Source organism: Amphiura filiformis, chromosome 12 (assembly GCF_039555335.1).
Source record: "Amphiura filiformis chromosome 12, Afil_fr2py, whole genome shotgun sequence".
In the NCBI taxonomy this organism is placed as follows: domain Eukaryota; kingdom Metazoa; phylum Echinodermata; class Ophiuroidea; order Amphilepidida; family Amphiuridae; genus Amphiura; species Amphiura filiformis.
Window position 1 is genome coordinate 33,159,007 of NC_092639.1, and position 17,766 is coordinate 33,176,772.

The 17,766-nt window shown below is 38.2% G+C and overlaps 2 protein-coding genes across 2 annotated transcripts; both read right to left on the minus strand.

The window, feature by feature from the left end:
- Positions 1-1,221: 1,221 nt before the first annotated feature.
- On the minus strand, positions 1,222-3,937 carry LOC140166092 (uncharacterized). Its single transcript, XM_072189476.1, has 2 exons — positions 3,633-3,937; positions 1,222-2,216 (listed from the first exon to the last, which is right to left on the minus strand). Exons 1-2 carry the CDS (start codon positions 3,850-3,852, stop codon positions 1,552-1,554), a joined length of 885 nt encoding a protein of 294 aa, XP_072045577.1. The 5' UTR covers positions 3,853-3,937; the 3' UTR covers positions 1,222-1,551.
- Positions 3,938-7,319: 3,382 nt separating this feature from the next.
- LOC140166765 (uncharacterized) lies at positions 7,320-17,434 on the minus strand. The gene is made up of 2 exons (XM_072190259.1): positions 17,005-17,434; positions 7,320-8,008 (listed from the first exon to the last, which is right to left on the minus strand). Exons 1-2 carry the CDS (start codon positions 17,240-17,242, stop codon positions 7,320-7,322), a joined length of 927 nt encoding a protein of 308 aa, XP_072046360.1. The 5' UTR covers positions 17,243-17,434.
- Positions 17,435-17,766: the final 332 nt, after the last annotated feature.

Sequence of the window (17,766 nt, forward strand, 5' to 3'; positions counted from 1 at the left end):
TAAAAGACTGATCAGCTTTGAGCAGAGAAGATAAACCAGAGGCACCTACCAACCGAGTCCTTCGACGTGCGAGAAAACAAGGCACAAGAAAATTCTCAATGTGCTGTTCCTTGCACATGTTTTGTTTTGTATTTTATTTTATTTCTGTTCTTTTAATATAATTATCTAATTGTACCAGAATTAAACATTTTTGTAAGGGTTTTTCTTCAATTTTTTACAGCATCTATTTTTTGTTTTGGTATATTAAATCATTAGGCACTTCGGAATTTTCATCAATGGTCACACTCTAAGCGACAGGGTTATCCTGCCATGATTTCGAAAAAGATGTTATTCAGTATACTAATAGGCTACGTTAGATTATAAGAGTATAAAACCTTGATACTAATTAGTCTTGATTTATTTGCTTCTTAGAAATAGCCTAAATGTTTTACATTTTATTGTAATAATTAACCAACTCTATCAGGTTTTACCTGTTTTCTGTGTTCTGAATCTACCATAGTGATTATGGGACGCTCTTTTTGGTCAATAGATCATCAGCACTTTAATGCAGAGACGCTCCTAAAAGTTTCTTTTCTGTGACAAAAATGTACAGACTTTTTTTATGTTTTAGAGAAAATATTAATGCAAGTCTACCAAAATGAGTGTAGGTCATTCGGTTATTATTGTCTCAATATAGCAGTAATAATAATAATAATAATAATAATAATAATAATAATAATAATAATAAAACAGTGGGGTATCAGGGTTACAAGACAAATCAATACCGGGCGCGGAATCATTGGGGGGGAAATGGAGTGAAAACATGGACTCAGAATAGTTGCCCATGAGTGCAGTTGTGGAAATGTTGTCTTAGCCAAAATATTATTATGATGTCCTTAAGGGATCTAAAATGAGCGTTTATTGCGTTTCGACAGTATTTTTTGTGGGACATTAGAGCACCTCAGACCTATCGAATTGCATTCTGAATACGAAGCATGTCTTTCTGATATCAAATAATTTTCATTTTTTTAAATCACAATATAATACAAATTTTATGACAAATTATAAAAATTTGATATTTTTCAAATTTTTGATATATAACAGTCCTCGAAGTAAATTATATAAATCTAATGATATATTCTTAAAGTGTATGTAGCAGGAGGAAAAGCCGACGGTCAATTGAAAATTTTGACCTTTCATATTGAAGATATGGATTTTTTCCCCAAAAGACCTAATTTTTTTTTTTGTGTTTTGGGAAAAAAATCCATATCTTCAATACGAAAGGTCAAAATTTTCAATTGATCGTCGGCTTTTCATCCCACCTACATACACTTTAAGTATAAATCATCAGATTTATAAAGTTTACTTCAAGTACTGTTTAATATCAAAAATATCAATTTTTAATGATTTGCCATAAAATGTGTATTAAATAGCGAATTTCAAAAAATCAAAATTATTTGATATCAGAATGACATTCTTCATATTCAGAATGCAATTCGATATGTCTGATGTGCTCTAATGTCCCAAAATAAATACTGTCCAAACGTTCATACCCCAGCCCTTAAGTGCCATTTACGCTTTCAACCTTTTTTCATACATTTCTTTGTAATATTTCATGCTTGTATCCGAACAATGCAATACATCGTCATCTAAATCAACCCTCTGTGGACATGGTTTAGGCTTCAAAAAGCCTGTGCTCTCAAACGTCTCACGGTTAGTTCCGCCACGATAATCTGCCATAAGGGCTTCTTTTGGCACCATCCACTGGCTATCCATACACTCGCGTCCTGCTTCCCAATGCAGTAGTTCTTCACTGTACGGGATATTCACGGCTTCGCAATAAGCCTTCAGATACGTAGCAGGATCATTCAGAAGATCATCAACATCTAAGATTACAGGATTGGCATCAATGTGTTGTTTCACGTGTTGGTACATTTCGTATTGCTCCTGAAAGTGGTATCCCTTTGGCAGAAGATGGTGAGGTTGATCTGTGAGTTTCATTCGTTTAGTAGCATCGACCACGCCTCTGTTTATCATCCGCTTCCAGGAATCAAAGACTTTGTATGGATGACGGATTAAGAATGTATGCTGGAATCCTTTGGGGATTAAGGCGTAGTCTTGACCGGTGAAACCGAATCCGGGGTGATCTTTGACGAAGATGAGGTCTACATTGGGTGGGGTTGACTCCATCTGCTCTTTAATCCATTGGTAGGAGTGGCTGCTAGCCAGATAGCCTCCTGTAATGGTTGAGTGATAAAAGATTGGGACAATAGTATAACTATTACTAACTAATGCATCTCTTTAATATCGAGTTGGCAACGTATCGCTACCAAAACTAAGACCATGAGCTATACATTATTTGCATAGTCGTACGTACCTGTAAAGACCAAATCACGTTGAGTTCACTTACTCTGAGTCAGAGGTTGGGACATTACATTATTAGAAAAACGGTTCTTGACTGCCCTGTATGTAGAACCCTCAAAGTGAAAGGGTTCTTGAAAGTGAACCCAAAAATTGATTTTTCTGCACTGGCGTGTCCAGAACCCTTTTCGATTATTTCGTAGAACCAATGTTCTACGTACAGGACAACTCAATAACCTCTTTAGGTTCTAAATACTTTGGGGCTGTGCAATTAAATATGTGTATGTATCCCGGGGGAATTCACCAAAAAAAATCCACTTCCACGTGCCAAAAATTACCCCCACCCTCATTTCCGACATGGGACCCATATTTATTATACATTGTTTAAACACGGTGATGCCAGCATGAAATTGTCAACGGTTTTTAACTGTTCTTCTATACAAACATCTACCAAAAACTAACTACCCCCTTAAATAATTTATTATTCCAGAACAGTTACCCGTATGTCAAATTTGGGATATGCAATCGAAGCAGAATTTATTTCTGCGCATTATGACACCTCATTTGTTGCAATGGTCCCACTATTGATGTCGCATAGTACATTTTAACGAAAGTAACCAAAAGTTTCAGCAAAGTCCTATTGTCTTGTATATTGAAGGAAATCTGTTCAGCTCTCAGGGGTGGTGCAATAATTATGTGTACCCTGGGGTGAATTATAGGGGGGGCAAAGATTTTTTGGCAGGCCAAAAGGGGGGGGGCAAGCATTTTTTGGCAGGTCGAAAGGGGGTGGTCAAGCGATTTTTGGCAGGTTGAAAGGGGGGGCAAACAATTTTTGGCACAGATATTTTGGGCACCGTTTCTATATTACGCCCTAAAAAGGCGTAGGAAAACGTTACGAACACGTTCAAATATGCAAAATTTCCTGCTCGCTGTGCTCGCATTATATGTTAAGACAATTTAAGGTTTTAAATTCGGGTTCCCCAAAATCTTGCATGTGTAAGGGGGGGGCAAAGATTTTTGGCACGTCAAAAGGGGGGAAAAGGTTTTTGGCACGTCGAAAGGGGGGGCAAAGGTTTTTGGCACGGCCAAAGGGGGGCAAGCGATTTTTGGCAGACCATTTTGAGAATTCACCCCGGGGGTACACATAATTATTGCACCACCCCTCAGTGGATTATTCTTTTGTTTTATGCATTTGGATGGGATCAAAACATGTGATAATCAATAACAATTGTCATTATTCACATCAGTGATCATTATTCACGTAATGTCAATTATACCACGGCATATCTTACCTGTTACAGCTTCAATATCCTTCTCATCCACGCCCCACGATTCTTTAAACCATTGCTTGAAATCTGTGAGGTGTGCGTCTGGTGCGAAGTAGTTACCCCAGACGTGTGGTTCACACCATATGAGTGAATTGGGCACCTTGGTAAGACATTTCAATACAGCAGTAGATGTGGTTCGTGGCATAGTCCACATATATACACGGTTGGTGGCACTGGATTTCATTTTACACTCCTGTAATTTGGTCGATTTCGTTTGATTTAATTCAGCAATGCCTATAGGGACTGAAGACGTCCAAGAGTAAACTGGATGAAAGCTTCCCAGTTATTTTCGGTTAGCAAATTTCTTTGTTGTGAGAAATAAGAAACTGAAAGCTACCGAAACCCTATGTACTGGAATTGTTTATAGATCTGAGGGGTCATGTGGCTAACAAATCAGCCTGGGATCAAATATTTACCCTCAATTTGTGAACTTTGTTTCCCGGGCTTTGTTTTTCGGACCCGAACCTGACCTCAAATGTTGCATGGAACCCCGTTATTGGATTTAGCTTGCCAATACATGTATTATTTCAGAAGGTTGCGCAGTGCCATCCCGCTCAATGGAATTTACAAAGGCTACTGATCTTTTAATTTTATATTTGTACGATTTCTTGTATGTAACAAAATTGTGCAATTAACCTTTTTCATGTTTTTGGAAAATATTAATACAAATCTGCCAAAAGGAGTGTATTCGATTCGGTTACTATTGGTTCACAATTCAATTTTATTAATTTTATTAATAAACAGTTACAAAATAATGATGGTACAAATCTACAATACCGTAAAAAGCCTTTAAGAAGCATATGTGCCTAATAAAGAGTTGCTCGGACAAGAACAAATTTTTACGGTAGTTTGTAAAACTTTTTCATTTTTTTTAATTTACAAATATCTGTGTTATAGATATTTGTCTTTTAATTTACACACATCTGTGTTACGATATTTATAAATTAAAGAAAAAAATTAAACTACATGTACCTTAAAAATTCGTTTTTGTCCGAGCGACTCGTTAATAGGCACATATTATGATTAATAACGAATTTTTACGGTATAGTCCTATCATGTTGTAGGTTGTAGTGCATCTCAAATTGTGTCTCTCATCACAGGGAATAAAAAAGTCAATTTTCATATGTTTATATGGCGCTATGTTAAGGGTTTACGATGTATTGTTGGTCGAAGCAGCAGAAAAAAAGTAATTCACAGCATCTTGCGAATGGTAGTGAGCTTTAGCAAAAATTGTATTGCTCAATTCATAGCGAGCGTGTAGAAGAATTCAAATATCACAGATATACTTTTGTAGGTCCTGTGGTTCTTGAGTTATGATGTAAAGAGGGCTGCCTGAAACAACAACACTTTTGTAAAACGTACATAACTCATTAACAACAATAAATTAAGCAGGTTTTCAAAGCATATGATTTTTAGAATGAACTTTTGCAAAACATTAAAGTGTTATTTTTCAATAAAATATTGATTCAGATAATGAACATTTTTTTGGCTGCTTCGACCAACAATACCTCGTATAACCTTAAGTGGTTTCCAGGGGCTTTTTTCACCCAGGCTTCAGCCCTGGGTGATATTACATTCAGTTTAGACCTTGTCCTTTGAACCCAAATTGGCTACTTTGAAACGAAGTAGCCAAATGCTGAGTATCTAATGGATCTGCAGGCTACTAAAAAACTAACCTCACTCCCCATGACAAAATTCATAAAACTATATTCAGTAGAGCTTGACTTTACCCAGGGAATGGGTGGAATATTAACCTCATTCAAGTCCCCATGACAATTATTCCTACAGCTGTTCTGTAGCCTATGAAGTTATTTTTTGACATATAGGGATGATGTTGCAATATGAAAGTTGACCGGTGAATGGCCATGGCCACTAATTCATGAACTTGGCTAGCTGGCTGGCTGGTCTGAGGTCACACTTCTTAAACATCTATGATTTGAATTGCATTGTTCTTCTCATCACAGACTGAATTAGAAGGAACCATTAGAAGGAACCTATTATAATCGGACACTAAATTAATTGTAAAAAATCTTCCTGCTCCCATCATGCAAGTTATTCCACTTAGACTGTTTGATATAGGCCTACTTTTATCAAAATAATTAAGTATTGATTAAGCATTTGCCAGTGAAACATTCTCACTCACAAAAATCACAGATACTCAACATGAGAATCTGTGCAATGTTTGACAGAGAAGGTCACTAAATCTGGCCGTCACAAGTTCATAATTAGTTTTGATTGATCTTCATGTACCAAATCATTTACTTTAAATTGATATCCTAGCTGTGACCTCTGAGCCAAATGTTCTATAGCATAGTAACACCACATGCATTCATATATATACATACAAACATATTGGCATAATGGGGACTGATGTTCTCTGACTGCAGTCAGAGGGCAACATGTAGTACCAGTATGGCTAGTAGCATACAGGTAGTTCATATACTTAGGCCTATTCAGCAATCATAGCTCAGTTGTGGAGTACTAGTTCTTTGGTTGAATCACCACCTTCTTGACTGATCAGAAGACCTGTGTTTTATATAGGCTTACTGCATACACTGCCTACCTCTTTGCAGCTATGTGGAGCTAAGGTGGGGCAGTCCGGGGGGGTTGTGCAGTCATGTGACCTCCGTACGGCCTGGGTATTCCCTTTTAAAGGGATTTTTATTTATATTCTGCGGGAACTAAATATTCATGGCTCACACTTGTTTCGGCGCCTGTCCCGGTAATTCCGATTTATAGGAATAGTAATAAACCATTAATTTTTTTAATAATGGTACAACTCTATATTATTATACTAGTAATAATATTAATAACAACAAAAGTAAAACAGTTTGATAATACTAAGGGTCAGTACAGGTAAATTCAATGCATGAGTTGTTCGGTACAGTGAGAGGAGTTGAAATATGTATCAGAATAGTTGCACAGCCTCAACCATTTCCACTAAGTACAGCTGCAGAAAATTGTGTTGTTTTATACAAAATATGAAAATATTCTGATATCATTTAGTGCCCATTCGACTTTTGAGATTGACTCTTTTCATGATCCTTTCATATCAAGGGTATTTTGCGCCAGGTTTATACCCAATCGAAAATAATTAGTTCAAACTTTGACCCTCAGTACGTTTTACCTCGGATTAAGGACCTTTGCGAAGGTTACCGGAACTCGCGTACTTCTCCTACGACCGTACATAATTTTAGCTCAATATGTCAAACCACAATGAAAACATTGCAAACCGGAAATGGGAAATTGACGAATTGTACAGGGTGTATCAAAATGATTGGTGCGCATCAGCTTTGAGGTCTAATGAAACGTCTGCTTCTCAAAAATTCGACATTATGTCCTCTTGAAATGACTACAATTTATAGTTTTATAACCTTTTATTACATAAATTTACAAATAAGGTGGATGTTAAAATGCATTTGGATGAGGCACTCTTGTTTGAACAAACTGGCCATTCATGGGTACCAATCATTTCGATACACCCTGTATAGGGTGTTTGAAACCAGGTTGGATGCATAAACAAAAATAGAAGGAAATTAGGACACATATACAAAAACACATCGAGGGTTCAGAATCAGAAGGCCGTAACTTACTATTAACAGCTCTCACAAAGTAAGCATAAAGTTCGCTCATTGCGTTGATTTTCAAAAATCAATATTTCTTCCACAATGTCTTCAACATGGCTTTCAACCTGTTTTCATACATTTCTTTGTAATATTTCATGATTTTGTCCGAACAATGCAATACATCGTCATCTAAATCAACCCTCTGTGGACATGGTTTAGGCTTCAAAAAGCCTGTGCTCTCAAACGTCTCGCGGTTGTGTCCGCCACGATAATCTGCCATAAGAGCCTCTTTCGACACCATCCACTGGCTATCCATACACTCGCGTCCTGCTTCCCAATGCAGTAGTTCATCACTGTACGGGATATTCACGGCTTCGCAGTAAGCTTTCAAATACGTGGCAGGATCATTCAGAAGATCATCAGCATCTACGATTACAGGATTGGCATCAATGCGTTGTTTCACATGTTGGTACATTTCGTATTGCTCCTGAAAGTGGTACCCTTTCGGAAGAAGATGAATCGGTTGATCTGTGAGTTTCATTCGCTTAGTAGCATCGACCACGCCTCTGTTTATCATCCGCTTCCAGGAATCAAAGACTTTGTATGGATGACGGATTAAGAATGTATGCTGGAATCCTTTTGGGAGTAAGCCGTAGTCATGACCGGTGAAGACGAATCCGTGATCTTTGACGAAGATGAGGTCTACATTGGATGGGGTTGACTCCATCTGCTCTTTAATCCATTGGTAGGAATGACTGCTAGCCAGATAGCCTCCTGTAATGGTTGAGTGATACAAGAGTGGGAAAAATTCATACACAAATAATATGTGACCGTCTACCACAAACCAGCCGTAAAGTCGGCAAATTGTATTCCGAGTTACAGTTTAAAATGTGCATTAAGGTCGTATTCATAGGTACCTCAACTTGATGCTACATGTATCTCATTTTGCTAGTGCCAGTCAAACCCCTTTGAAACCAATCAATAATCCTTTTGTTGAAGAGGATAACAAGCTTCTACCTATGTCTATAGAATTCTTAAATAGCTCTAGTCTTTGTTTGCTTTGGCTAAATCATATTCAAGTGTTGGGTTACAAAGCATTGTATTGTGTCTAGTTATGTATAACCAACAATTAACAATGAGTGGACATTCCTGAATCTCGTTGACTTGGGGATGATTTGATATGACCGCCAATTTTGACTGTTTGATATTTATTACCAGCAATGTGGGAAAAGAGGCACACGTAGAACCGAAATAAGGTACCATTTTGTTGAAGGAGCAAAGTTCAACAAACCATAACCCTGCTTCTGGATATCGTTTGAAGTCAAATGATATACCATTTTAAAGCTTATAATATATTTTCTAAACACGAAATAAAAACAAAATTGACCAGGGGCCGACTTTACGACTGGTTTGTGGTGGACGGTCACATAATTATGGCCCCGGATATGGGCTACACTTGAGCATCTGTTTACGCCCCCCCCTTCTCGGCCTGCCAAAATGGCTTCCCCCCAGCCAAAAAATCTTGGCCTCCCCCACCCCATGCCAAATTTTTGGGATACCAATTTGCAAACCTTAAATGGTCTAGACATGTTGCGAGCGTAGTGAGCAGGAAAATTTGCATATTAAAGCGTTTCCGTACTGTTTTCCAAAGCCTTTTTAGAGCGTTTTATTTAAAAGGCGCCCATGAATATGTGTCAAAATCGCTTGCCCCCTCTCGGATGGCCAAAATTGCTTCCCCCCTTTCGGCTCGCCAAAAATTTCTTGCCCCCCCATTTTAACTTCCAGGGCTCATAATTATTGCACCGCCCCTTACGAGTAATAGGCCTACCAGTTCCAGTAATAATACACGTACTAATACTGTTATTTAATAGTATAAGGAAATCTTAATTTCTCTTTTTTTAGATTTATTTTTATTGGGTCAATTGCACAACTATTTTTACCTCGGCATATCTTACCTTCTACAGCTTCAATATCCTTCTCGTCCACGCCCCACCCTTCTTTTAACCATTGCTTGTATGCTGTGAAGTATGCGTCTGGTGCGAAGTAGTTATCCCAAACGTAAGGTTCACACCATATTTGTGAATTGGGCACCTTGGTTAGGCATTTCAACATAGCAGTAGATGTGGTACGTGGTACACACCACATAAATACACGGTTGATGACACTGGATTCCATATTATTCTCCTCTATTCCTTCTAAACACAGCCAAAAAAGAAAGTCTCCAGTAGTTCCATCCCCATTTAATCAGATTCTGATGAGTTTATGGCAAAATAATTTATATAATAATTTTCTATACACTCTCCTTCGAAGATTGATACCAAATTTGATATCAAAAGTTTAATCATCGTGAGCATAGAAACATTTGTTTGGAAATTCGTGCAATTTTAAAAATGACATAGGGAATTGTATCACGTAGCAGAGCTAGCGTGAGTGCCAAGAATTACGTCGCCTGAATAGGCCGGCAGGTTAAAGGTTTGCCCATGCATGTCAAAATGCAAATCAAATACCCCGCTCTTTCAATTGTGCGCAGGCAAGGGTACAATGATTCCTGTACGGGCATGCTTCAGGCCACATAATAAGCTGATACCATGCATTGATTTTGCGTGGTCAATTCGTAATTTGTCATTTTAAAATTGCACGAATTTCCAAACAACGGCTCCTTTGCTCATGATGATTAAACTTTTGATATCAAATTTGGTATCAATCTTCGCAGGAAAGTGTATAGAAAATTATTATATAAATTATTTTGCCATAAACTCATCCGAATCTGATTAAATGGTGATGGAACTACTGGAGACTTTCTTTTTTGGCTGTGTTTATTTTGTTTAATTTAAAAGACGTCCAAGAGTATTAAAGAAAGCGTCCCACTTCGGTTGGCAAAATTATGTGCCGTGAGAAGCACAAACCCTAAACCCTGTCATACATCAAGGTTCGTGTAACTTTGACCTACTGTCCTACTCCCCATTCCGGAAAAATACAGCATTATTTTTTTATTATTATTATTATTTATTTTAAATATTATCCTGTTTTGCCAAATGAAACATAGCTAAGTCCTAATACTTTAGGTAGTTCTAACTGGCAATAAAAGTCACATTTCAATATTTTTGCAATTTGAGGGAACATAGTCCCAAAACATGCAATTTTGGATGTTTTCTTACAATTGAAGTCACAAAATGGTAAGATTTGGCACAAGGCTAAGCATTCAAAATTTTGAGTAAAGGGTAAGAGCTAGCTCATAATTTTAATATTATATATATGTTATTTTTGCTAATTGGTTATGAAAAAGATTAGAAAATGTGTTTTCCAAAAATTAGAATGCATAACTTGAAATTAGTCTTTGTTCAAGTGTTTGGGCTTGATTGTCAGAGAATAAAAAAAAAGGTCGAAAAACTTCCTAAAATGCATGTTTTAGCCCTTATTTACAAAAAGTGACCAAATATTAAAGTTTTACTTCAATTACCAGTTAGGACTAACTAAAGGATTAGGATTTAGCTATGTTTCATTTGGCAAAACCGGGTAATATTTTTTAACCCAAAAACATTAGTTCTGTATTTTTCTGGAATGGGGAGTAAAGTAATATTTCATGTACATTATATTATTCGCATAGTTTTGTGAACTTAATAATGTTTCCCGAACCATGCAGTATGACCTGAAAGGTTAACCCGGGATTCAAGTATAGCTTGCCAATAAGTTTCAGAAAGTTGTACTTTGCTGACGAGATTCCATGCAAGAAGAATAACTAATTCTCATGTAAGGGCGCCGCCAACTTTTTGATGTAATCGTGATGTATCATGGGAAAAGGTCGACATCAAGTCCGCGCAATACGAATATTACCATGCTATTACATAGGAACACGTGACAATATTTTTAGTTTGTCAATATAACGGTATTTATACACGCATATCGATAGAGAAAAAATGACTTGTGCACATTTCAAATCACATTATTTAGTATTATTGCATATCGATTCGCGTGAAACACCTTTATTTTGACAAACTAACAAATATTGTCACGTGTTCCTATGTAATAGCATGGTAATATTCGTATTGCGCGGACCTGGATGTCGACCTTTTCCCATGATACATCACGATTACATCGCAAACCGCTGGCGGCGCCCTTATTGTGAATAGCGAGAATTATATAGCGTATACAGAGCCCATGCCTCTGGAAACCCACTTACTAGCAGACACAAAACGTTTTACAGAAAAAATTTTTAACAGTCTGATTTATAAATTTATATAAAGGGTATATAAAAGGTATATAAAGGGTATAAAACGTTTTAATATTAAACATTAAATAGCTTGTTCAAAGATTAAAGGCATTCTTTGTAAACTTGCTGCAAAACATTCTAACATAATGTTCATGAAAGTTCATCTGTGTTGGTATAAATCGTGATTTTGATTTAAACTTTTGATCCAAACACAAGGAATTAATTCCTACCTCGGAATTTTCAGATGGTACTCCATCTTTCATCAGCGAGTGAATGACTCTATCAGGTCGTGATCTTTTTGACCTTTGACCGGATAACAGCAGTACAGCATCAGAGGTCTCAAACCACATCCACATCGAGTCTCCTGGACCCCGGTCCTGGACATTTTATGGACTTGGATAAAGTTCACATACTCGATAGGGACAGCAAGTGGTTCCAACGTGGAGTCAAGGAAGCAGTTCACATCAAAGCCAACCAACCATCTCTCAACAAAGACGGGGCCGGTTCAAACTCTCAGGAGTCTACGAGTCTGTTATCAGGTCAAAGGTCAAAAAGATCACGACCTGATACAGTCACTCACTCGCTGATGAAAGATGGAGTACCATCTGAAAATTCCGAGGTAATTAATTCCTTGTGTTTGGATCAAAAGTTTAAATCAAAATCATTCTAACATAATGTTATATCAGAGTTAACAAAATATTTTGCGAATATGTTTGTAAAACAAATATTTTACAAGATTTTTAAAATGCTGTAGTAATTTTTTTATTATTAATAAACCATTAAAATAATAGTAAAATAATAGTACAGAACTACAATAATATAGACTACTATAATAATAATGCGATAAAGCAGAGTGGTAGTTGTGTTACAAGAAAAAATCATTACTTTGATTACCTCAAGGACTGTACATCGGAGATAGGTAAAACTATACATTTCTTAATCCTTATGACGAGCGGAATACATTGGTATGGTTTTAAACAAGATTTGACCATTTCATCCCCTACACATGCTACATAGCCATTTTGGATTTATGCAAATTAGGCACTGTTCCACTACTTGGAGTTCCCGAGACTTTTGTTTTTGTGTGAGCTTTTAGAAGATAGATAAGTAGTGGGTAATTTCATGATTTTATTGGGCTATTAGGGTTAAGTGTACCAAGCACACCAATTTCATACTCAACTGACACTTGCCTCATTCACCTTCAAGAACATATATGAAGAAAACTGCTGCTGGCTTCTATACTGGGATGGTTCTATGGTATCCAGAAGGCATTTGACAGTGTTGACCATAAAATCGTGTGTAACAAACTGTCTGCCATGGACATGATGGGTGTTAAGTCCACAGCCTGGTTTGATCGTAAACAAATTGTTCAAATTGATGGGTTGAGTCTAATCCTCTTGCCATAACATGCGGAGTTCCCCAAGGTGGTATTTTAGGACCTCTATTATTCCTATGCTATGTTAATGACATGTACACTTCTATTAATTGTATTATGTTACAGCATGCTGATGATAGTGCTTTGATATATTCCGACAAAGATCCAGAGAGAATCAATTATGTTCTTCATGATAATTTGGAGAGCTGCAATAAATGGCTTATGAGAAAATAATCTCTCTCTACACACGGGCAAAACTGAACTGATTCTCTTTGATTCGAAGCGCAATGTCTATAATGTTTCTGATATTTCTATTATCCTTAGCAATGGTCAAATAATTAAATCTAAGCATACTGTTGTTTATCTTGGTCTAGAACTTAATCAGTTTCTTGATGGTGAGGACATTGCAACCAAAATTGTGAAACAAGTTAACTCTCGTTTGAAATTCTTCTACAGACAAGTGAAATTTTTTCATCAAAAAGTGAAGAAAATGGTCTGCTCAGTTCTTGTTTTGTGCCTGTTTGACTATTCTATATCTTCCTGGTATTGCGCCATTTCTAAAGATCATTCGATCAGATTGCAGCTTACTCAGAACAAAGTTATCAGATTTATTCTAGGCAAAGATTACATGTATCATATTTCAAATATCAGAACAAGGGCTGAGCAGCTCCGCTTGAACCATGTTTTTAATATTTTTATGATGTTTGCCCAAGCTATGAAAGAAAACTTTGTCAAATTATCTAATCTTCATCATTATAACACTAGGGTAGCAATTTTAACTTTCAAGTTCCAAAAATTAAAACAGCAGATTCTGCTTTTCTACAATGTAATTCATAATTGGAACAAACTTTCTGATGGTGCAAAATTGTTTACTACAAAATCTAAAAAATAAAGGAATCAGAACAGGTGCGGAAATGTTGTCTTATACATGATGTCATTAAGTACCACTTTTAAGCTTTCAACCTGTTTTCATACATTTCTTTATAATATTCCATGCTTCTGTCAGCGCAATACAAAACATCCTCATCTAAATCAGCCCGCTGTGGACATGGTTTAGGCTTCAAAAAGCATGTGCTCTCAAACGTTTCCCGGGTTTTATGTCCACCACGATAATCTGCCATAAGAGCCTCTTTCGACACCATCCACTGGCTATCCATACACTCGCGTCCTGCTTCCCAATGCAGTAGTTCTTCACTGTACGGGATATTCACGGCTTCGCAGTAAGCTTTCAGATACGTAGCAGGATCATTCAGAAGATCATCAGCATCTAAGATTACAGGATTGACATCACTGTGTTGTTTTACATGTTGGTACATTCAGGGGCGGACTGGCCACTGTGGCGTTGTGGCGATCGCCACATGGGCCGCTTGGTTCTGGGCCGCTCAGGGCCGGTTGCTCAAAAAGAAGAGAAAAGGAAAGAAAAAGGAAAAGAAAGGAGAAGGGGAGAAAAAGAAAGAGAGAAAAGGAAAAGAGGAGAAAGAAAGGGAAAATAGAAGAAAAGGGGAGAGAATGGGGAAGACATCTTAAGACATAGGCCCTAGGGCCTGAGGCATAGGTCCGAGAACCGAAGGCGTAAGGCCCAAGACATAGGCCCTAGGGCTTAAGGTATAGGCCCTAACACTAATTAGCTATTATAGGCCGGCCACTAGTACACCGTCGCGGCATCACCTACAAATGGCCTTTTGAATCAATTCTCTAGACCGTAAACACAGCAAAAGGCCAATACTCTAGATGCGATACAGTAAAATTTTTAAATTTTAAGCCAACAGCAAAATATTGGGCTGGCTGTCAATGGAATATTGGTATTTCATTGCGGCTGCGGAATGAGGCTAGGGCCGGTATGGTCATTTGGTATAGGCAGACATAGGAGAAAGAAAGGAAAAGAGAAGAAAGGAGGGGGATCATTGAGGGGGATGAGTAATATAAGGGCCTACACAGTGTGCCCGCTGTTTGTCTGCATAGTGATAGGGCCTAAGGCCTGTAGAAATAGGGGCTGATAGGCCTACAGACACTCGACTTTCGAAGTAACGGGGATGTGCGGACATGGGACACCAGTTTGAAACTATACATGCTATAGGGGTCTTTTGGTGAAAGCTTCGACACCATATAACCAAGGGGGTCATTCAGTAAGGAGGCCACAAAAGGGGGTTCTTTCAGTGAGACCTGGGACAAAACTTGGGTCAAAATATAAAAGTTGACAAATTTTTGATAATTGTTTTTCAAAAGTCATCAAAATGGAAAGTGTCAATTTTTTCGCGCTTCGCGCTTATTTATTCCACTACATCATCACCAGTTTAGCTTCAATATGCCAAAAATGTCTGTGCGCTTCGTGCGCATTTGTACAATAAACTTTTGTCGCCAAAAGGTGCAATTTCAAGAATATTTTTCCAACCCCAATGTCAAAAACAAATCTACGCCACTGTGGAGTTTTATCACGCTCGCTATGAAATGATCAATGCAATTTTTGCCAAAGCTCACTACCATTCGCTAGATGCTGTGAACACCAAATCGCAATAGTTTTAAAAAGTTGCTATTAACCTTTACCCAGTAGGCCTAAACAATTTTTAGCATTTGTCTTTTAATGATTGAATATATACTCACGATATGATAACACAGTTCTGCAAAGATGTAATTCTATATGTGTGCAAATGAGTCAAAACATAAAACATGCACACTACTTATATAAATTGAATAACTGTTGGTTTGATCTTGATTAGATTATTGCAAGTGAGTGACAATGTATAAAGAATATTTCAAGTCTGTACAAATGGAATTTGGCTTCAGAAATCGTTGTCAAATCCGGGCTTCCTGACCCCCTAGAAGAGCTAAAACCCTTTGTTGTCCGGGGGCTTCGCCCCCGGGACCCCCACCAGGGGCTTTGCCCCTGGACCCTACCAGGGGCCCTTACGCGGGCCCCTGGACCCCATGCGCTAGTCGCTACGCTCGCTTCGCTCGCTGCGCTCTATATGAGTAAAGGGCCGGTCTTAATAAGTTTGCCACGGCCGCCTAAAACCACCAGTCCGCCCCTGGGTACATTTCGTATTGTTCCTGAAAGTGGTATCCCTTTGGCAGAAGATGGTGAGGTTGATCTGTCAGTTTCATTCGTTTAGTAGGATCGATCACGCCTCTGTTTATCATCCGCTTCCAGGAATCAAAGACTTTGTACGGATGACGGATTAAGAATGTATGCTGGAATCCTTTTGGGAGTAAGCCGTAGTCTTGACCAGTGAAGCCGAACCCGGCAAGATCTTTGACGAAGATGAGGTCTACATTGGATGGGGTTGACTCCATCTGCTCTTTAATCCAGTGGTAGGAGTGGCTGCTAGCCAGATAGCCGCCTGTAATGGTTGAGTGATACAAGATTGGAAAAGAGTGTAAGTTATTTAATTTCATACAGAAATATAGGTTGCTTTTGTTTATCGAGTTTGCAAAGTACGTATCACTTCCAATGCCACGAACGAACTTGACCTGCGGCATGCGGCATCGGGATGAGTTCCCGAGGATGAGTTGTATTAGAGGCACCGAGGAAGGAGCAGAATCTCACATCATAGTCGTACAGAGAGAGTGACAGGGGTACACATCTGGTATCCCCACCCCACCTCCTTCAAAACAATTTAGGTGTTGTTGTCCCTCTACCGTTTTTTAGTCAGAACAGACAAATCACTGAAATTCGCACAATTTTGGACAAAAATTGCCACATTTCAGGCACAGTTTCATAGCCACCGCCCCCGAAAAATTCATAGTACCACCACTAATTAACCCTAACTCTATAAAATCTTACAAAATGTTACAAAGAAACCCACTGCGCATGCATGCATTCTACGCGATGCGATGACGCAATCGCCCTAAGCCATAAGTCATAAAATGCTCACCGAATCGCTGGCCGGGCCAGCGGAAGCCCTGTGCCATGAGGTCTGATCGTGTGCGTGGCACACGAGGGGTCCCAGGGTCAATTCCTGGGGATACCAAATAAAATATTTGTTCATCACTTCTCCTTTTTCGTTCCTTCTCGTTCCAAAATAACCTGGTCCGTGATATAAATATACATCGAGTTATATTGAGCACTTATGATAATACTATGTGTAGAAAGAAGGAAATGTTATTTTCCCTTTATATATTACTGGTACTTTTATTTCACACACAAAAATTTCAATCATTGCACAACAAGAGTTTGATATATCTTACCTGATACAGCTTCAATATCCTTCTCATCCACGCCCCACGATTCTTTAAACCATTGCTTGAAATCTGTGAGGTGTGCGTCTGGTGCGAAGTAGTTACTCCATACGTAAGGTTCACACCATATTTGTGAATTGGGCACCTTGGTAAGACATTTTAGTACAGCCATAGATGTGGTGCGTGGTACAGTCCACATAAATACACGGTTGATGACACTGGATTCCATTTTATACTCGAGATTCATTTGATATTCGGTTTTGTGCAGCAAAGCCTTAGAAGGAACTGACTGAGTCTAACTGGCTGGTTGTGAGAAATAAGACGCCTGAACCCTATACAACTATGACTGAGCCATTTCCAACAACATATTTCAGGAACACCCATTTAACAATCAATGCTCAAGACTTGACCTCAAGTTATGGAGTATGAGTTTGTGTACCCAATACGTCCAAAGGTCATTATATGAACGAACAAGTACATCGGGTTACAGAACTGCGTCCTGACGAAGAGCATAATGAGCATGTTTATGATCCTGGCGCATATACTGGAATTGTTTATTTTGAGGGGTCGTGTGACTTTGACCGGGAACTGACTTTAACCTAGTTTTTCATCGCGTACATTTTAAGAAAAAAAAAAAAGGTTTGATTGCCCTTTCCCGAACGACCCAAAAAATATTTTAAAAAACACATACGCTTTTTGTCCGAGTGGAAATGTAGCTTTTCTTAATATTTTGACGGAGTTCTCAGCACTAGGTGTAAACATGGTAAACCC